Genomic DNA, 20,456 nt, shown 5'->3' on the forward strand with positions numbered 1-20,456 from the left:
ATCTTCGTCTTCTTCATTGTCACCTTCTTCATCTTTGTCTTCTTCATTTTCTTCATTGTCTTCTTTGTCATCTTTGTCTTCATCATTGTCTTTTTCTTCATCTTTGTCTTCATCTTCATCTCTTCTTCTTTATCTTCTTATCTTCTCTTCATCTTCTGTTTTTCTTCCTCTTTCTCTTCTTCTTTTCCTCCTCTTCTTCTTATTCTTCTTGTTTTTGTTCTTCTTGTTCTCCTTTTCCTCCTTCTTGCCTTTTTCTCCTTCTCCTTCCCCTTCTTTTTCTCCTCTTCCTTTCTCCATCCTCTTCTATTTCTTCCTGATCTTAAAAAAATTAGTGCCTAATATGTATCAGTGCTAAATAAAAATAAATGATTCTTTTTCCTGTGTACAGAGATGGTAAAAATAAAATATTTTAAAGATTGCATATTTATAAGGAAGAGTGATAGCTCTTTTAATTTGTTAAAATTAAAAGTTAGCCTTGCCTTTATTGCTAGTTCAATCTCACTGTAGTTTTTTTTTTTAATCTAAAATTTGAAAAGCTATAAAGTATTAATAAAAATGGAAGGGAATATGTGCTTTATGTATCTATATAATATTTATTTTTTTCTTTTTTCCGTTGATGCCATATCATCTGTGAGATGTGTAACCTGTACATTTAAAACCACAAGTACATTACAGTCTATGTTATATTTTTTTATTAGTCTTTCTTATTTTTATATTAGTTCATTCTATGACCTGATCGGAATAATTAAGATTCCTTTCTTTTCTATTTGTTATCCCCTTTCTATGATATCATTCCTGACTTGTCTTTTATAGGTATTTCTCAACTCTTTTCCTACAGTGATTACTTATTATCCTTTTCCGTTTTATCTTACTCTCAAAAATCTTTCCAGTGATTAAATCAGCTAATATTTATAATTACAAGCAGACACTTTAAATGCTACTTAATATTTATAAATGCATGCATATTTGTGTGTGTTTGTACATGATGTATGTTGCAGGGGAGGAGTTGTCTTTGCAGTGCCTATAAGATGGGTAAATATATGTGTGTGTGTGTGTGTGTGTGTGTGTGTGTGTGTTGATTTGTGTATATTCATGCCAGAGATATGTCTAAATTCTAAATCTGTAATGGATGTGTGTGTGTGTATATAGATATACATGCACACACAAATATATATTACTTATTTGAAATGTTGAATTTTTTTCAAGAATGTAAATATTTCTTTAATATGAATATTAATACTTTAAAAATGTTGACATGAATTTGAAAGGAAATACAAAGACTGACTTAATTTGAATCTAAAACTGATATGAATTTCAATTTTTTTTTTATTATAGTAACTTTTTATTGACAGAATCCATGCCAGGGTAATTTTTTTTTTACAACATTATCCCTTGCGCTCACTTCTGTTCCGATTTTTCCCTCCCACCTTCCACCCTCTCCCCTAGATGGCAAGCAGTCCTATATATGTTGAATATGTCCTAGTATATCCTAGATACAATGTATGTGTGCAGACCCAAACAGTTTTCTTGTTGCACAGGGAGAATTGGATTCAGAAGGTAAAAATACCCCTGGAAGAAAAACAAAAATGCAAACAGTTTACATTCATTTCCCAGTGTTATTCTTTGTTGGAATTAATTGTGCACACATCATTCGGATGATCTTATCTTTGAGTATCTTTTCATTCCCTTTTAATCAATTCCTCTTTTGGCCTAGGAATTCTCCTCATATTTTCTACCTAAATATTCTCCACTGGGTTTTTTCCTTTGAGTTTCCCCACACTGGGCTGCTTCTCCCTTACAGACTCCTCAGTGAAAGTGATTTATCTGTACATCTGAGGCAACAAAGGGATTTTGCCATAGATGGTACTTGGCAGTATCTTTGGAGCTCAATAGTTCATGTCTTGGGATTGCCAAGACCAGTGCTCATCATGATGCATCACAATATCAGTCAGTTTAGATTTGGTCTATTTCCATATTTGTTGGGATCTTTGTGGAGACAGACAATATAGAGCTATTTGATGATAGCAGTTTTAAAGATTGCGGAGTATAGGCAAGAAGAATAGGAGCTAAGGGGCTGGAGCAGTGAGGTAAAGGGCACTTGACCTTCCCAACTCTCTAGTTCCTGGTCCCCTCACAAATTTTCCATGCCATCCTTCTCCCATTCTCAAGCCTAATGCCCTTATATGCTTATTTCTATTTTAAGAAGCAGCAAAGTTCTTGTTGTCACTTCACCTTGTATCATGTACCAATCTCTCTAGTCAGTTTGAATCCATTGCCCTTTAAATATTTTTGTCATCCTGCAAATCTCTACTGTTTTAGTAATAATAGTGACCACTTGTAGAGTTCCATGGAAGCTTTTTCAGTTCTAATGTGAAGTCTCCTGCCTGAAACCCAAAGCACTTTCTTCAGATCTTTTTCTTGAAGTCCTAAACTGATAAATGCTTGTTAATTGGATTTGATTTGAAATTAATTTTAGCACAGTATGACAAAAAAAGTTGACGATATGGTCATTGTCCCTAATGTAATTTTTTAATATCATTGGAAAGACACAATGAGAACTAGGAACAGTAGATTGCAATTGAGAATGATATTGGCAGTTTGGTGAATAAAAATAGTGAATAAAAATATAGGACTTGGTAACAGGAACAATCCAGGTTTATATCCCATTTCTGACATTTATTAACTCTGTGATCAAGGGCAAATCACTCTCTAAGCTTCTGTTAACTTATGTATAAAGTGGGGATTAATGACTGTAATATCTGTCCCTAAAGGACTTGTGCAAGCGTTAAGGAAAATAATGTATGCACATTGCTTTGTAAGCTTGAGAGTATTGTGGATGTGTTGTTGTTTTCTGGCATATTAGCTCAGAAGAAATACGAGATGTGCAAAGTTACCGAAAGCACCCCAAATGTTCATAGGGACTATTTGTGTCTGACCTGTTGAACACACTAACTTGACTCCAACGTAGTGAGGTCACTTTGATTCTCTTCCAGAACAAAGGACAACAACCAAGTATACTTTAGATGATAAGTCTCATAGGAATTCAGAGGAGAAGATCAGAGACACTCAAGGAATGCTGATTTTTAGAGTTGGGCTGGAGTAGGACTTTAATGAATGGGCAACCGGGTGGTGTGGTGGGTAGTACTCTGGGCCTGGAATCAGGAAGACTCCTCTCAATTCCAATCTGGCTTCAGACATTAGTTGTGCGAACCTGGATATGTCACTTCATCCTGTTTGCCTCAATTTCTTCAAATGTAAAAAGGAACTGGAGATGGAAATGGCAAAGCTCTCTATTATGTCTGCCAGGAAAACCCCATGAAGAGTTAGATATGAGTGAAACAACAAAAGAACAAAACCCACAAAAGACCTGAATGAAGTGTAACCCTTAGGTTGGTGGATGTTCATGGGAGAATAGCAAAAACAGAGACCTGGACTGGAGCATTTTTATATTTGAGGTGCTGGTGGGGAGAGGGGAGTTTGGAAGGTCTGACTGGTTAGAAGATTTGTGTTAGAAAATAGCATTGACCAGGCAAGATGGAGCATATGGATGACAGGGAGCCTAAATAATAGCCTGTTGTCTCTAGAGTTATCAGTAATCTCTAATTATCAAATATCATGGCTCGTTTTCACCTCTTTTCCTTCTCAATCTCCCTGCAGTGTTTGAAATTGTTGATCTTCCTTCTTTTTGCTTTCTGAGTTTTTGTGACACTGATCTTTCTTGATTCCCCTACAACTTAATGACCGTTTTTTCATTTTTTTGTTGATTTATCAGTCATATCATGACCCCTGACTATGAGCGTGTCCCAAGGCTCACTTTGGAGACTTCTTCTAATCTCTCTACAATCTTTCACTTGATGACTAAATCGTCTCCCAAGAGTTTAATTATTTCTATGAAAATGACTCTTGAATCTTTGAATCCAAACCTCGGCTCTCTTCTGAGCTCTTGCCACACATCTCAAATTGCCTGTTAAATATTTTAAATTGGCTGTCCCGTAAGTATAGCCAACCCATCATATCCCACCTTGAATTTGTTCTATTTACATCCTCTTTTCAATGTTCCCTCTTTGTCTAGACACCATCCTTTTCAATCGTGGCATGATCCTTCCCTTGTCTCCTTCTTACCCTACTTTTTGCCAACTTTTGCCATTTTTATTCTTAGTAGCATCTTTTGAGTGCCCTCTTTGCTCACCTGCACACAGCAGGTATTCATCCCCTTTCGTTCATTTAATCCATCACTCAGGCATTCATCACCTTTCCCCTGATTCTTGCATCAGTTTCTAAATTGGTCCCTTTGTCTCAAGTCTATGCTTTCCCCAAAGCTATCCTGCACACATCTGTCAAAATGAGTTTTCTAGTGTTTATGTCTGCCTGCGTCGCTGCCCTACTCCATAAACTCCGGCAGTCTCTCTTGCCTCTGGGATCAAGTATAAGCTATGCTATTTGGTTTTTAAAACCTTTCCCTTCTTGGCCACAGTTTCTTCATATTGCTATAGTTTCTATATATCACTATAGTTTATATTACTCCCTTTCTTGCAAGCTACAGTGTAGCCAAAGTGAATTTCTTGTTGTTTATCGAATAGGACACTCACTGGAGTGCCTTTACACAGTTACATCAACTTCTCAATGCCTGCTCTCCCACTCCCCTTCTTGTGCTAAGAGGACACACAAAAATTCCCCTCCAATTCCCCTCCAAAATTGACATTTTCTTTATTTTGTGTAATATCTGCATGTGTCATCTCCCCCATATAATACAAACTTATTGAGGTCAGAGGTTCTTTCATTTTAAGAAATTTTTGTGTCTCAAATGCTCCGAAAGTACTAGGTATTTAATAAATGTCTTCTGATAGATCAATAATCCAGGCATTTTAGGTTTTTATCCAACAGGTTGATTGCTGGTTCATGAGGGAGATCACCCACAGAAACTGTATTTTAGGCTGATTTTGGTAATGCTCTGCAAGTCCTAAAGAGCTGGGAGCAGTGGGTTGGGGCTGGAGGATGGAAAGATTCTGTTACACTCCAATACAGTATGGCTTTTGTGTGGTTCAGAGGAAGAGCTCTGGGCTGTAGAGTCCCAGGAGCTGGCTCTGTCACTCAGTGATCCTGTGATCTTAACTAAATCACTTAACACCTCTGTACCTCAGTTATATTATCTATAAAGTGACTGAGTTTGACTCCATGACCTCCGATGTAGTTTCTAGTGTGTGATCCTATACCTTTTAAGTAACATTTCCAGATTGGTTTTGTAAGTGGTTTATTTAAATTTCATTAAAAAGTAAAAACCATGTTGAGCTGCATTAATTCCCCCCTGCACCTCTCATTATACATTAGCAATTAACTTTGCTTCTCTCAGGTTGATGAATTTGAACTTGATCAATTATCTGATAGTAATTACCAGCACAGTGATTATTATTGCAAAAGTAACATCCTTGTTTCAATACTACAGGTATTTTAGACATTTTTCACAGCAGCCCATTTGTTTGACTACAGAACATGACTTAGAGATTTGACTTCTTTCATTCTGTTCAAGTTATTTTAAGTTTCTCATATTGGGCCCCCCTTTCTCTAAATTCTTTCTCAAAAGCATTTTAAGATCTTTTTTTATTTTTATTTTAAACTCTCTGAACAAATCCTATCTGGAGAAAGAAATGAGGTCCTAATTTCCCCCCTGACATCTTAAAAAAAAAAATCCTTGATATTCCCCCGATGGGCCCCTGTCCTTCATTGAACACTTGTAATGAAGAAAGTCTTCACTAAACTAACAAAGCAGCTACGACTGATAGTGTATGCCATCTATTCTAATCTCTCCTCCTTTCTCATAAGGGGTTTTTATCCTTTTTTCTCTGAGAACCAAGATAAATGCCAATAATCTGAGTTTTTCTACTTTCCTGTGTCTTCTTCCTGTGCATTAGTATAGCCTTGTGTGTTTTGTTGTTCTGGTTCTTACTTGCTTCACTCTGTATCTGTATAGATCTTCCTATATTTCTCAGAATTACTCATGTTTGTTATGTCTTCCTATACACAATGTTTTTTAATTGCATTCATATGCCACAATCTATTCATTAATAATACAGTTATTTGGCATCCATTAGGTTTCTAGTTGGTTTTTTTTCCCAACAGGATATGATGCCACAAATATTTTGTTTTATTCTCCATTCTTAACCCAATTTCAGAAAGCTTCTTAGTTTCCTGCCCATTGACCATCTGTTTGCTGTTAAAAAAAACAAAACTAAACTCTTGGCTTGTTCTGGTTTGCAGTTGATCTTTATACTGTGTCAGAGACTGTCTCTCTGACTGATTTTTTTTTTTTTTTTTTTTGGTAAAGAGAATATAAGCAGAGAAATGGATTAGCCTCCTTTGTCCTGGTACTATGAGCATTAGTGAAGCAATTGAAAGAGAGAGAGAGGAAAAAACAGTTATGACCCTGGAGAAATGGGAGTTTGTGTGACCTGGGTATGCCCAGTAAAGGATAAGGAGAGAAGAATATATCTGTGTTTGTGAGGAGGAAACAAAAGGGAAAAGAAATTACTCAACTAATTCCCATGATCATAATTTCAGTTCTCTTCTTATCTTGGAAAGGTTGGGGGTTAAATGTACCTACCTTGCCAGGCAGCCTTTGTGTTTTTGTTAGAAATGACATCAGCCTCACAGAAAATAAATGCACTGCCTAAAAGCTGCCAATCTTCAGAAATGTAAAAATAGGAAGTTATTTCTGACTAATTTTTTTTCCCACTTGCCTCCTTTTTTTCCTTCTAGTTGTGCTTTGACTTGCTTGCTTTCTGGCTAGAGATGGTAGCAGCTTCCATGGTGTGGTTCGATTTAATCCAAAATTTGAGGTGTCTTTTCTCGATGGGAATGTTGTATAAATATTCTTGAAGAAGCATGATGATTCGTTTTTGGTGAATGAATTTGAGCTTGAGTGTTCTTGGGAAGTGACTGATTCTACTCTGAGGAAGTTATTCTCTTGGGGGAGTCATCCATACAAATTGACTTCTCTTGGTCCACTAGTTTATAAATCCCAACACCATTAATCCAGGAGGTGGACTTACTACACTTTCTCAAAATCAGATTTTATTTACAAGGCAATGTAGTAATAAAGCTGAAAATTGTTTGTCTATGGATTGTATGTGAGATATTCATAATTCTTGCTTCTAAATTTTGATTTAAGTTTAGATTTAATATAAATGGAATGACATGGAGAAAGTGGAATTGTATGGAGCAGTAGTTTCAAACTTTTGTTCTGTGTCTTTATACTATTAAAAATTGTTGAGGGTCTGTCTTAAAGAGTTTTTGTTTACAAGGGTTACATTTATAGTTATTTACGATATTGGAAATAAAACAAATTTTCAATTCATAGGTCATCTGAAAGGGTTTCAGAAACGCCCAGGATGCTCTGGACCATTCAGAAACATTGATTTAGAGGACAGAGAAACAGGATGAAGGGGATTAATTATCCTTTTATAAGGATATGGCAACTCAATTGCAAAGCAGAATCTGACCTATGCTGGTAGAAGTAGTTTTCACATGCAGAAGGTTCTTAGTAAATGATTTTTGAGTGATTGATATTAGATATTCCCTAACCCAATGAAATTGTAGGTCTAGTTCACTTTTCAAAATAGTAAACATTCCTTTATGTTATGCATTATATAGAAGGCTATCTTCAGAGTTAGGAAAACTCAGATTCGAGTCTTACTCCTTACACTGACTTTGTGATCATGGGCAAATCAGTTAATCTTTTTCAGGCTCCAGGTAACTCTCTAAAGCTATAAACTAGAGAGGAACTGTCACTCTGTAGAAAGGATGCGTTTCCACATTGGGAGTTCTCTATATGAATGGGAATACAGGTGTGTGAATTTAGATGGAGAGGTACTTTATAAATGATCTATTCTATCTTCCTTTTTTTTTTTTTTTTTTTTGAGGTGTTAAGTGATATGTCCAAAGTCACAAAGTCACATTAAATATTAGAGCTGGGAGTTGAACCCATGTTCTTAGAATCCAAATACTTTCCATTAATCCAGAAGTGGACATATTGCACTGATTCTAAATCAGTCAATAAGTTGATCAAACAAGTTGGATCAGTCAACAAATGTTTCTTAAGTCCTCACTCTGCCAGCCATTGTGTGAAATGTTAGAGATACCAAGAAAAAGTCAACATACCTCCACTCTCTGGGAACTTCCTTCCAAATGGGGAAGACCTCATATGCAAGATTTTTGAAACATGCATCAGTGGTAGAGTCAATAAAGTCTTCTTGTCTAAGAGGGCTCTTGAACTGAGTCTTAAAGGAGACCAGGAATCTTATGACAGGGAAGGAAAAAGAGTATTTCAGGTATAAAGGACAATTAGTCCCAAGATAGAGAGAGGGAAGAGTGAAAGTTGTATGGTTTGATTGCAGGGTATATAATTGAGGAGAATGAGATATAAAAGAACTGAAAGGCCCAGGTCTGCATAGAGATTTAAATGCCAAATAGAGATTTTATTTGTTCTTATAGGTAATAGGAACCCATTGAAAGTCATTGAGTATGGAAGTGACTCTTTCAAATATGCATTCGGCAGTTGTGTGGAAGATGAATTAAGCTTGAGAGAAGCTTGAGGTAGAGAGTATCTGGTTATTGCAGGAGTCCAGGCAACAAAGTTCTGAACTCTGAAGATGTGAGCTGCAAAGGAATGGGTGTGAGAGAAATTATGGCAGTAGACATGGCAAGATTTGGCAGCTGGCTGAATATGTGGGGTGAGTTAAGAGTTGAAGTTGACCTCAAGTTGCAAATCTGCTTGACTGGAAGTATGGAAGTGCCCTTGCCAGTAATATAGAAATGGATTATGTTTTGGGTGAACAGTAGTGAATTGTGTTCCCTGCAGGATGACATATTATATTATGTTATGTTATATTATATGTGATATATAATATATATCACATAATATAATGTTATGTTATGTCACATAGATCATATATGTGATATATATTATACATGTAATTATTATATATAATATATACTAAATAACAATTAATTGTAATAACATTGAATGATTACTTTGGAATGGGCAGTTGGCAGGTGGTTATGACTGAAATCAGGAGAGAGTCTAGAGTCAGTCTAGAGTTCATAAGTATGGAGATGGTAATTGAACCTATAAAGTAAAGTCACCAAATGAATTATAAAAAAAAGAAGAGGGCCCAGAGCTTGAACCTGGGGGTAGTCCCCTGTTTAATTGGGAGAGTATCCCCAAAAACCCATAGCAGAGAATGTCTCAGAGAGTGGGATAGTCACCAATATCAAGTGATGCAGAAAGGTCCAGAAGATGAACATTTAAAAGAGGCCATTAGATTTTTCAGGTAAGAGATCATTGACAACTTTAAAGAGAACAGTTTCATTTGAATAATGTGGTTGTAAATTAGACTATTGGTGTTCTGAAGAGAGTGAGAGGAGGGGAAGTAAGGGGAGTGATGGTAGATTTTTCAAGGAATTTGTCTAAGAAAGGAAGGAGAATTCTAGCATAACTAGTGAGAATGGAGAAATAGAGTGAGAATTTTTAAAGGCTGGAGAGACTTGGAAGTGTTTGTATGAAGTAAAGTGGAAGTAAAAGATAGGGAGAGATTCAAAGAAAAGGTCTGCTGGAAGGAGCAATCTGCTGAGAATATAGGCTGACTATTGATTATGCTATCATCAGGAGTGAGAAGGGCCACTTATTTCTTAGGAGGAACAAAAGAGGAGGAAATGGTGTGGGATGATATCAAGGGGGAAGAAGAGGAGGAAGGGCGAATCATTTTTTAAAAATAGGAGATGATTTTCCAATACGGTTTATGGCCTAGTACTATTGCTAGACAGCTGTTTTTGTCACATGCCTTATTTTCAGAGACTTGACAAAGTTTTGCTAGTTTTTGATGTTCTGGAATTATTTAGTGATGAAAGTGTTTTGGTCTTTTAAAAATGTAGAGAGATTATATAATATATTCTTGCTCACTTTTTATTTTGTCTCCCACACAGGTATAAATGATCAAGGACTGTACAGAGTTGTGGGGGTGAGTTCAAAGGTCCAGAGACTTCTGAGTGTGTTGATGGGTATGCCTCTTTTATAATTTTTTTAACCATACATTATTATTTTTATTATTTTATTTAATATTATTATGAATTTAACTTATCTTTGTATTTATAAATACAATCTTTATACATACCAATCTATAATAAATAAATCTATTAACTTAATTTTGTAATACTTATTAGGGTTATAGAATTTGTGTTACATCTGGAGTCTAGGCACATTGACTCCTGATCAATGATGGATTACTTATCAGAGGGAAGCATTAATATTTGTCAGTGGAGCCTCTCCCCTACTCTTTCACTTTTTTAGGTTAGGATATTAATTTAAATTGACAAAATTGGTTATCTTCCCTACCTTGCCTTTTCTAACAAAGAACAGGATTTTGGGGTTCTGATTTCCCAGATAAGAAAACAAAGGCCAAAGAAGGTTAAACAGTTTTGCCCAAGGTCACACAGGTAACAAGTAGAGGTGGAATCTGAACCCAGAGCCCCATCCCTAAATCCATCAGCCTCCGGGTCCCTCCTATCCATCTGCCTGGTTTGCAGACTGCCCGGCCAGGATCCTGCTAGTACATGAGATTCGACAAGACCGCTGGGATTAGTTCATTTTTTTGGAGCTTCCAGACCTGTCACTCCGACAGCACGGGGCTGATTCTTGGGGCTTCATTGGTATTCAGAGTGGCTTGTATGCAGTTTGCATCAGGCTCTCCTCCAGATCCAGGCACGCTCCATCTGTGCTGATAACACAGTGTTCTTTGGCACGGCAGGCTGGAGGAAACCAGAAAGTGAATTCATTTTATTACCCAAGACATTCTGTGAATGACAAAGCGCTTTTTATATCTGACGCCGCTGCCGATTCACTGCCACCTGTACCCCTCGCCCCCTGCCCTACGGCCCTTCCTCCTCCTCCTCCATGTCTTCCATTACCAGAGTGATGGCAATCTGTCATAATGACCTTGCTAAATATTAATTTATAGGATATCTCATTTAATTAATCAACAACGCCCTCAGGTATTTTGTCGGTGCATTTAGATCTGCCTGCATCCCACAGCCTGGGCACAGAGAGTCTGTGGGAGGATGAGGAGAAAGCTCACGGCCCTTGTAGAGCATGTCGGTCCTGTAGGGATGAGAGACCCCACGAGAGGCAGTCTCTGTCTCGTTATTCCGAGGCAGACTTACTCGTCCCCGCTCAGACAACTCTGTTAGAATGCACTGTCTGCTTTCAGGGGCCGTTGCATTTTTGGATTCTCTGGTCTGACTGGGGCATACGGTTTTGGCAGGCCGGTGTTCTCGTTTACCATTAGCGGTCTCCAAATTAAATAGAACTCAGGTTGCCAGTGGTTCAGTAGCAGCTGGAAGAGTTTAATGGGGATTTCAGCATCTGCTTTTGCTTAATTTTAAAATTAGAAACACTTTTTCCTCGTTTCTGAGATTTGTGTTCTAAGGACCCAAAGCGGAAGATTATATTGGTATCAAAACAGAAAGAAATGTTGGATGGAAAACATAGGATCCAGAGGTTCCCAGTCTCCCCTTATCTTCAATTCAGCCAACATTTATTAAGCACCAACTGTGTGCAAAGTGCTCCTTGCCTAGGTAGTGGATTAATTTTGTCACAATAACCAAATAATATGTTTTTTATTACTCAATTCCCCATGTTCAAGGATAGTCTGAACAAAGATTTTTTTTTTCTCTACCACCAAATCCATGATTAATTTCTCTTTGTGTGTCCCTCAACTCCAGTGGCCAGATCATTTCCTCATTTGAAGCATCTTAAAGTGCAGTCTGTAGCTTAAATGGTGTTTACCCACCATGGTCCTGGGTATTGGTGCATGTATTCCTTTTCTGCTTCTAATAATTCCCCAGAAATTGAATAAGTAAAACTTTATTTATATTTATTTTTGAGCTACAGAGTTGTGAAGGCCGAAAAGAAAGGGATGGATGACACAGAATCAGTCATGCTGTTGGAGAAAATTCTCATTAACTTCATTCTCCAAGTGGCAGAGATATTAGGGAATCAGGTTAACAGGAAGTATGCTAGATTAGGGTGCTTTTGGAGGATGCTTATCTGGCACTTTAAAGCTTACAAAGTTTAGCATATAGATTATCTTAATTGAGCTTCACAGTGACCCTGTGAGGTATCTGCTGTTCTATTTGCCAAATGAGGAAACTGAGACTTAAGATAAGCATTTTGCCCAGGATTACACAACTCGTAAGTGCTTCCAGGCCCAGGGCTTTATCTACTGCACCATCTTGCTGCTTCCAAGGACTTGTAAGTAGGTCTTACTAATTTCTGATCCATTGGACTACATAGGTTCTCAGTTACACTGAACATTTCCATAAGGCTTTGAGGTTTGGAAAGTGCTTTCTATGCATCATCTGATTTAATCTTTATAGCAGTCCTGTGAGAAATATGCTATTATTACCTCATTTTCCAAATGAGGAAATTAAGACCCAAACGTTAAATGTCATGTTTATAGTCACACAACCAGCAGGTGTCTGAAGTGGAACTTAAATGAGGTCTTCTGCTTCCAAGATCAATATTCTTGCCATTATGCTATGCTCCCTTCTTTTAGGACACTGAGAAACATGTAAGTTCCTTAATATTTGGAAAGCATTGATATTAGAAGAGTTCATTTTTAGATCTAACTAAAATCCTTACCATGTGTTGACTGAAAAGTCTTGTTCAATCATTTTTCAAACGTGTCTGACTCTTAATGACCCTATTTGAGGTTTTCTTGGCAAAGATAATAAATAGAGTAGAATATAAATAATGAAATAAATAGAAATTTTTGCCATTTTCTTCTTCAGCTCATTTTACAAATTGGAAACTAAGGCATGCAGAGTTGAGTGACTTGCTCAGGGTCACATAACTCTTAAGGGTCTGAGGCTAGATTTGAACTCAAGAATTTTTGACTCCAGACCTGGCCCTATCTACTGAGCCACTGAACTACTATGAAAATGGATTCCTTTTCCCTTTTGATTTTCTTTGGAGAATATTAGTGGATTTATTTTCTCTTTGACTTCTACCAATTCCCTTTATCAGGTGCATCTTTGTGAATTTATTTTATCTCAAGTAAAAAGCTGCACAAAGTAGTAGTAGTCAGATTTTAATTATTGACTTCTAACTCTAAGCTAATAAGAGAGTATCCTTTGACCAACTTAATTTTTATGAATTTGTCTGTGAGCTTTATGATACTAGACTTGTATTTTTGGACATTTCTTGTATTAAAACAATGACTTCAAGGGAGCGTTTTCACAAAGGATTTTTTTTTTTTTGTTACTGAAGCATTTTTTCTTTGAAGAGGCACAAATTTTTCACTACTTATTTAATGTGACATAGATAAAACACATGGCCATATCCATCCCTAAAAGTGAAGTATTTTATTTAGTTCCCTTTTTATTCCTAATAACCTGCTATATCCACTGAGAGTGCTTAACATTTTACTTATGTCTGCCTCCTGACTCTTTGAGCAGAAGTTATTATATTTGTATATAGCTTAGTTTAAATGTTTTGGGTGCCTTGGGTACCATATATGAATACTTATAGTAATTTATAGATGGAGAGGAATGCTGAATTTACTTATATGTCCCTGCTGGCCCTTGTATATGTCTCCTCATTTACATTTTTAGAATAAAATCAAGAAAAATATCTTTCTTCTATCCCACTCTTATTTTTTTTTTTAACTACCACTTTCCCCTTTACTTAAAACAGCAATTGCTGTTGCTGGTTGTTTTCTCCAAGTGTGAAGGTGTTAAACTGTTTACCAGTAGTTGGAGAGAAGAGAAAAAAAATGAGAGGAAGGGAAGGAGATGTACTAGACACTATTCATTCTTCAACTTCTACACAACTTTCTCAGTTCTCTTTCTTGCTTTGTTTTTTCTCTCCTCTGTAACAAGAGTATTCTAATCCCTTTGTATCTATCACAAGTGATTCTGTTATCATCATTATGGTTGGAGGTAGCAGCAGCTGCCTTAGTTCTTCTCTCTCATTAAAGATAACTGAATCCTAGATATGAACGTTCCCTTCTGTTTGCTTTCACATCATCCCCCTTTCCCTTTACCCTTACATCTGTTTTTCCTACATCTTCCCTTGAAACACATTTATTCTAAATACTGAACCTTTTGCTGAGGAAAGAAATATTAGCTCTTTGTAACTCTGAGTGAGTCACCATTCTTTGGCAAATGGAAGGTGAGAATAAGAAGAGTGATAAGGTGGATTAAGAATAAGATTCATGAGTAGTAAATATATTTCTTCCTCTTCATTTCTCTGCTCTTCTTCCTTCTTTCTCCCTATGGTATGAAAAAAATCAGGAAATAAGATTGGTGAAAAGATGAAAAATTATGTGACAGGATAAAATAAAAATATGGATTCTGCTGAGTTTCTAAAATTGAGGGACAAAAAGTTCAGGATGGTTTATTTTATTTTTTAAAAAAAATTTTTGGAGATAGGGAATAGAAGATAAAAAAGGAACTATGAAAAAAAGCAGAAATCCATTTAGAAGAGAATTACCCTGCTTACTTTAGCCATGGAACATTTTAAATCCCTAATCCCAGAATACAGGAGGAGTGGAATGTGGGAGTGGGTTTTGAAAAGAAATCCCATTGTTTCTTATATATTAACCTTAGCTGATTCATCTGAGATTTGGAGCGTAAAAGCTTATTTTTCTAAAACTTCAAGGCAAGGGACTTCTTGAGTTCTTCAAGATGGGATAAATGTCAATGATAGCAGTTCTAGGAGATGTCTGCAGAGGTAGAATCATCATACAATCCCCGTTTCCCTTGAAATGAACATGTTAATACTAGATGATGACCAGTCCTGATGGATCAGGCCATCCTCAGCAACGAGATCAACCAAATCATTTCTAATGGAGCAGTAATGAACTGAACTAGCTATACCCAGAAAAAGAACTCTGGGAGATGACTAAAAACCATTACATTGAATTCCCAGTCCCTATATTTATGCACACCTGCATCTTTGATTTCCTTCACAAGCTAATTGTACAATAATTCAGAGTCTGATTCTTTTTGTACAGCAAAATAATGTTTTGGTCATGTATACTTATTGTGTATCTAAGTTATATTTTAATATATTTAACATCTACTGGTCATCCTGCCATTTAGGGGAGGGGGTGGGGGGGGGGGTAAGAGGTGAAAAATTGGAACAAGAGGTTTGGCAATTGTTAATGCTGTAAAGTTACCCATGTATATATCCTGTAAATTAAAGGCTATTAAATAAAAAAAAAAAAATAAAAAAAAAATAAAAATATATTTCCTTCCCAAAAAAAAAAAAAAAAAAAAAAAAAGAAATGAACATGTTAATTACAAGCATGGAACTAGCTCCCAAGTATGCTCATTCTCTGGACCTGCAAATTGATTTGTTGTGCTTATTATTTTAGTTTCCTCCTAGTTCTTTTAAGTTGGGTTCTTTGCAAGAAATGGAATGAGATCATTTTTCTCTTCTATTTTTTTTTTTAAAGCAAAACATACTTTCTGAATGACTGCTTATAATGTATTTCAAAGCTTCCAAATATGTTATCAACAAATTCCACCTAGCCAAATGCAGCCTCTTATTGTAAAGAAGAGATAGTAATGATTGAGTTATTTGAAAACAGTGAAAATTTAATAGCGGATTAGCAGCATAGACACCATGCAGTCATTAGCTGCTGATGTGACAGCTGCTTTTTATTCTAGGAAAACTTTTTTTTTTTTTTTAATAGAAATGCCATGGTTCTCAAAACCAAACAGATAACTTGTTAGCTGAACATCTTATAAAAGATTCCTTTTAAGAAACTTTTTGGACCTTCAGATGGTGATTTGCTGGTAGCTAGCTGATTGAAAGTGTTATCTGACTTGTATGTTAAAATGAGATTTAAATAATTGATTTAATGAGAGAGAGAATATTCAGTTACAGAAGTAATTGGTTGGCAAAGCCTTTAGAACAGAATTATTTAGTCCTACTTATAAAGGACTACACCTTCAATCAGGAGGCTTAATTTGATTTTTTAAATGTATCTCTGGTTTGTCTGACAAGCTCAGTAACAAATGAGTTCTGAATTGTATGAACTGATCAAAAATGTAATCAGTGTCAATTACGATTGTTGTATTTTATTGCATATTGCTTGTCAGTTGCTGGAATCCAGAAATGTTGAAGTGTTTTAAATATGACTGGAGTCATAAGCACTTGACCTTCTATGTACGATATTTTGACTGTAAAATAGCCATCACTTCCTGTTTCGTTTCACTTTCAAAATGCCAAGGCGTGACATTGAGTGGGTGTCCTTTCGGCTTTGCTCCAAGATCAAAACCCTCTTCTATTTCTGCAATATTCTTTTTTTTTTTTTTTAATTCTGCAGAAGTCTTATTTTGCCTATATTTTATCAGTTTAAAAAAACAAACTGTAAAAATGATTTGGTTTCTTTAAAACCAAAATTTTTGTTAATATTTTTATTAGCACATCAGATTTTATAAACCACTTGATATGTCTTAATTGGCCCTCACAACTTTTTGGGTGCTTTATGGAATATCTCACTTTTACAGATGAAAAAACTAAGGCTCACTCTAAATGAGTTTCCTGTGGCCATACAACTAATAAATATCAGAGATAGCATTCGAATCTTCGTCCTAACTACAAGTCCAGTGGTATTTAGGGGGGGAAACTTTTTTTTTTTAATGGAGCTCTGTTTTCCTTGATGAGACAACATAGGAGAAAAGTGTGTTGGTTGATCCCTTAATATTCACTTTCAGCTTTGTCCACATACCCAGTAGCTGGGACAGCCTGCTATAATTTGTACTTAAATATTTTATTCAAAAAATTACTGCTTTGGAATTGGGATATTCTCTCCTATCTTCTGCCTTCATTTCTACCTTTATTTTCATAAGTTTTTTGGATTATTTTCCTCCCAGACTTAATTTCTTTGTGTTGTTCATTGCCATGGATGTCTTTTTAGTCAAAAATCAAAAGCTTTGTATGAAAGAACTTTTTTTTTTGGGGGGGGGATGATAGGGGAAGCATATACTTCATTAAAGCTCATTAAAGAAAGAGCCAGTGTAATCATGCTACTCATAAAACAAATTAGATAATGAATGATGACAAAATTTGATGTAGGGTGGGGAGAATATAAATTTGATTTCCAGTGTGGTAGGTGCTCAGAAATGTTTATTGCATGAATGAGAAGCAATAACATTAATATGGAAATAGCAAGTACGGTGGCTCATGCCTGTAATTGCTGCCATTAGGGGAGATTTAGGCTAGTGGGTCACTTGAGGAGTTCAGAACTATAATAGGGGCTAACGCAAAGCAGAAGTTGTCATTAAGTCCAGCGCAAATATGGTGAGCCCTGGGAGTAGGGGCCATCAGGCAGCCTAAGGAGAGGTAAACTGATCCAGGTCAGAAATGGAGGCAGTTATAGCTTCTGTACCCGTCAGTAGGGACGTTGAATGCTGGGTGAGGTAGGAAGACCCATTCTCAAAAAAATCTGGATATAGTAACAATTGTAATAACTTTTTTGGGTGATATCCAGATCTCTGATTTCAATAAAGGATGTTGAAATCTCCGTTGTCTCCTCACCTCACTTTATCAAATATAACCCTCTTATTTTAATGATGAAGATATTAGATCTCAGATGAAGATAATGAAGATTAAAAAAATAAAATTAAGTCACATAGTAAGTGGTAGAGCAAGGAAATGGAATCAGGTTTTTTGACATCAAATCCAGTGCTTCTCTGCCATCCTATGCTACCTCATCCATGTGGAAACTCCCTCTCATGATACATATTGGCCATTTAGTTCTTATAGTTGATCATAGAGAATCGTCTGGGGAAATGTTGAGATTAGTTATTTTGCCCAAGGAAGATCACCAACCAGTCAATATCAGAGATGGGTTTTTGAACCCCGGTCTTCCTGTTTTGAAGGTTAGCCCCCTATTTTACCATGTTATCTCTTGCCAAAATGACTTTATTGACTTATAAAGAGATGGAAAAATTGTTCTATGATCCAGTTCTCTTTAAGTCTTCAGGAGAGACAGATGGGCCATGGATCTGCTAAGTTCTAAACTATAGAACCAAGTTCTCCTGATGTTTTTGTTGCTGATTTGATGACATGCAGAAAACCATTGTTCTGTTAACTATAATTTCTCCCTAAGTTACAAGGGATGGCAACTCTGTCATCTCTGAATGGCTTCATCATCTAAAAACTATTCAAATAAACACACTCTATTCTTTTGGTCATTTCTACTGTTGGGGAATTTACCATAAAAGAAAAGTTGCCTTAGTTGGCAGCCGGCAATTTATGAAAGAGCATAGGGTCATAGATTTAAACTATTGAAAGGACTTTAGAATCTATCCAATATATGGAGAGCTGGGATCCGGAGAGGTTAACTTACTTCTTGAAGTTTATATACATATTATGTGCCAGAGATGTCATTAAGTCCTTAAGTCTTAAGACTTCTTTAACTATTGTTTTTTTTTTTTTTCATTGTAATATGGTAGCTGAGTCATTCCCATCTCCCCCTTCCCTTTTGTTGCTGATGTCAGTGATCACCCTTTTCCTCCAAATAACTTGGTAACACTAGCCTGGATTTTACCTATAGAGTCATTACTGAGAAGTTTTCAATAATTCATGTTTAATACCCCATTAAGAATTGACATTTGATGCATTTGTAGATGAATATAGAGTTAATTGTTTTAACTTCAGTCTGATAAGAATTGATGATTTGTGGATTATTACCAAGTTTCTTTGGTTGCATGATGTAAATTTTTTATTTCTACTTTTGCTCATCAGATGCCAAAACATGCAATGAAGTGGACCTTGAAAATTCCTTAGATTGGGAAGTGAAGACTATAACAAGTGCTTTAAAGCAATATTTGAGGTAAGTTGCATGGGTCATAGATTTGAGTTTTCACTGGAGTGGATGGATTGTTTGGGAAATGGAATATTAACTGTATAGAAGCCCGTGATGTATGCAGACCTCAAGATGAACTTTAAGAAAAAAATCATGCATGTGTGAGGTTTCATGGAACTTTCTTAAGTTAAAGTTGAGTTGATGGAGAACTCATTCTGGGAAAGATCAATTCTTGCTTGTCAGGGTTCTGACACTTAATGATTTATTTTGCTAGGGACACATAGATCTACAAAGTTGAGGTTATAGGAAGTAATGAGAATGGATTAGTGCATTTCACTGAATCTAGGAGAAGCTCATGGAGAGTTTAGGAAGAGTTTTGTATTTTCCCTTCATTTATCTAAATTGTCCACCTCACTGTAATATTACTGTCTAAATATTTGATTTCACTTGTGTAAAGTGATCAAAGTTTATTACATGAATCAGTAGCAGTAACATTAATATGGAAATAGCAGGATATGGTGATGCTGCTAACCAGCTCTTTTTACATTGAAGTCTATGCTGAGCATTAACCTTAATGTGTGTCTTCATAGGAGGAAAGAAAGCATTGATTTTTGCTTGACAAACAGATTTTTCAGTAAATAAATTAGTTTTCAAATCATTCTTCATGTCAAAATCAGAGCTTTTTTCATGTGACTTGAGTTACTGCCAACAACAAGAGTTCAGAAAGGAAGGTGGGACCTCATGAGATTTTTCAAGTGTTGCTTTTAGAACTTGGGAACGCCCGAATTATGTTTGTAAATTAAACATCAAAGCTGAGGGTTTTTACTGACTTAAAACATGGAGAGTAGAACCAAGTAAACACCATGGATACGTGGAGCTGCTAGAACTTTTCCACACAGAATTGAGGAGATTTGATTTGATAAGCCTTTTTTTTTTTTTTTTTAAACAAAATTAAGTTTTCTTAGTTTGTGCAAAAATATCAAAAGAATGGGGGGGGGGTGAGAAAGTAGAGTAGATTATTTTGGATTTTAAAGGGGAAAGACTATATTCTGTTAAATAATTTTTCTAATTGTAGACAAAGTTATGGGAAAAGGCATATAAATTTTATATGAGTTTAGTTGCTTTCAAAAAGAGAGATGTAAATCAATAGGATTAAGTTTACGATTATGGAATTACCTTGTACATATGCAGCCTGGAGTAGAACAAGAAATAAGGAGAGTAGAAGTGAGTGCTGAAAACTAGGATCGTGATCTACATCCTGTGTTAAGATAGGGCCTCATGATTTTGTAAAAGATAATTATGATTATTGTTATCTTAAAATAGGCTTTATATTTCTCTCAAAGTGGATAGTTTTTTTTTTTTTTTATTTTGCTAGTCATAGTTTTTACAACTTAGCTATTGAGTTTACATGCTCTACAAACATTGATAGTTTAAAGGTCTAAGGTCACAACTATTTTTTGATGATTTCTTTATAAACAAGATGTGACCAAGAGGCTACTTGACATATAATATAAAGGCCTGAGCATAATGGCATCGGGAAGCTAGGGAGTCACATCCATCCTCCTAGATACATTTGGTAGCCGA

At 35.9% G+C, this 20,456-nt stretch overlaps 1 protein-coding gene across 2 annotated transcripts in view; it reads left to right on the forward strand.

Annotated features, from left to right (window-relative positions):
• ARHGAP10 (Rho GTPase activating protein 10) overlaps nucleotides 1-20,456 on the forward strand; it is a 346,248-nt gene that overhangs the window by 206,371 nt on the left and 119,421 nt on the right. For both annotated transcript variants that reach the window (XM_031944152.1, XM_031944151.1), the window contains exons 14-15: nucleotides 9,979-10,053; nucleotides 18,812-18,899. In XM_031944152.1, the coding sequence (XP_031800012.1) occupies nucleotides 9,979-10,053; nucleotides 18,812-18,899 (163 nt within the window). The remainder of the gene's footprint in view (nucleotides 1-9,978; nucleotides 10,054-18,811; nucleotides 18,900-20,456) is intronic.

The sequence above is a fragment of the Sarcophilus harrisii genome, chromosome 6 (genome assembly GCF_902635505.1).
Source record: "Sarcophilus harrisii chromosome 6, mSarHar1.11, whole genome shotgun sequence".
NCBI classification, from domain to species: domain Eukaryota; kingdom Metazoa; phylum Chordata; class Mammalia; order Dasyuromorphia; family Dasyuridae; genus Sarcophilus; species Sarcophilus harrisii.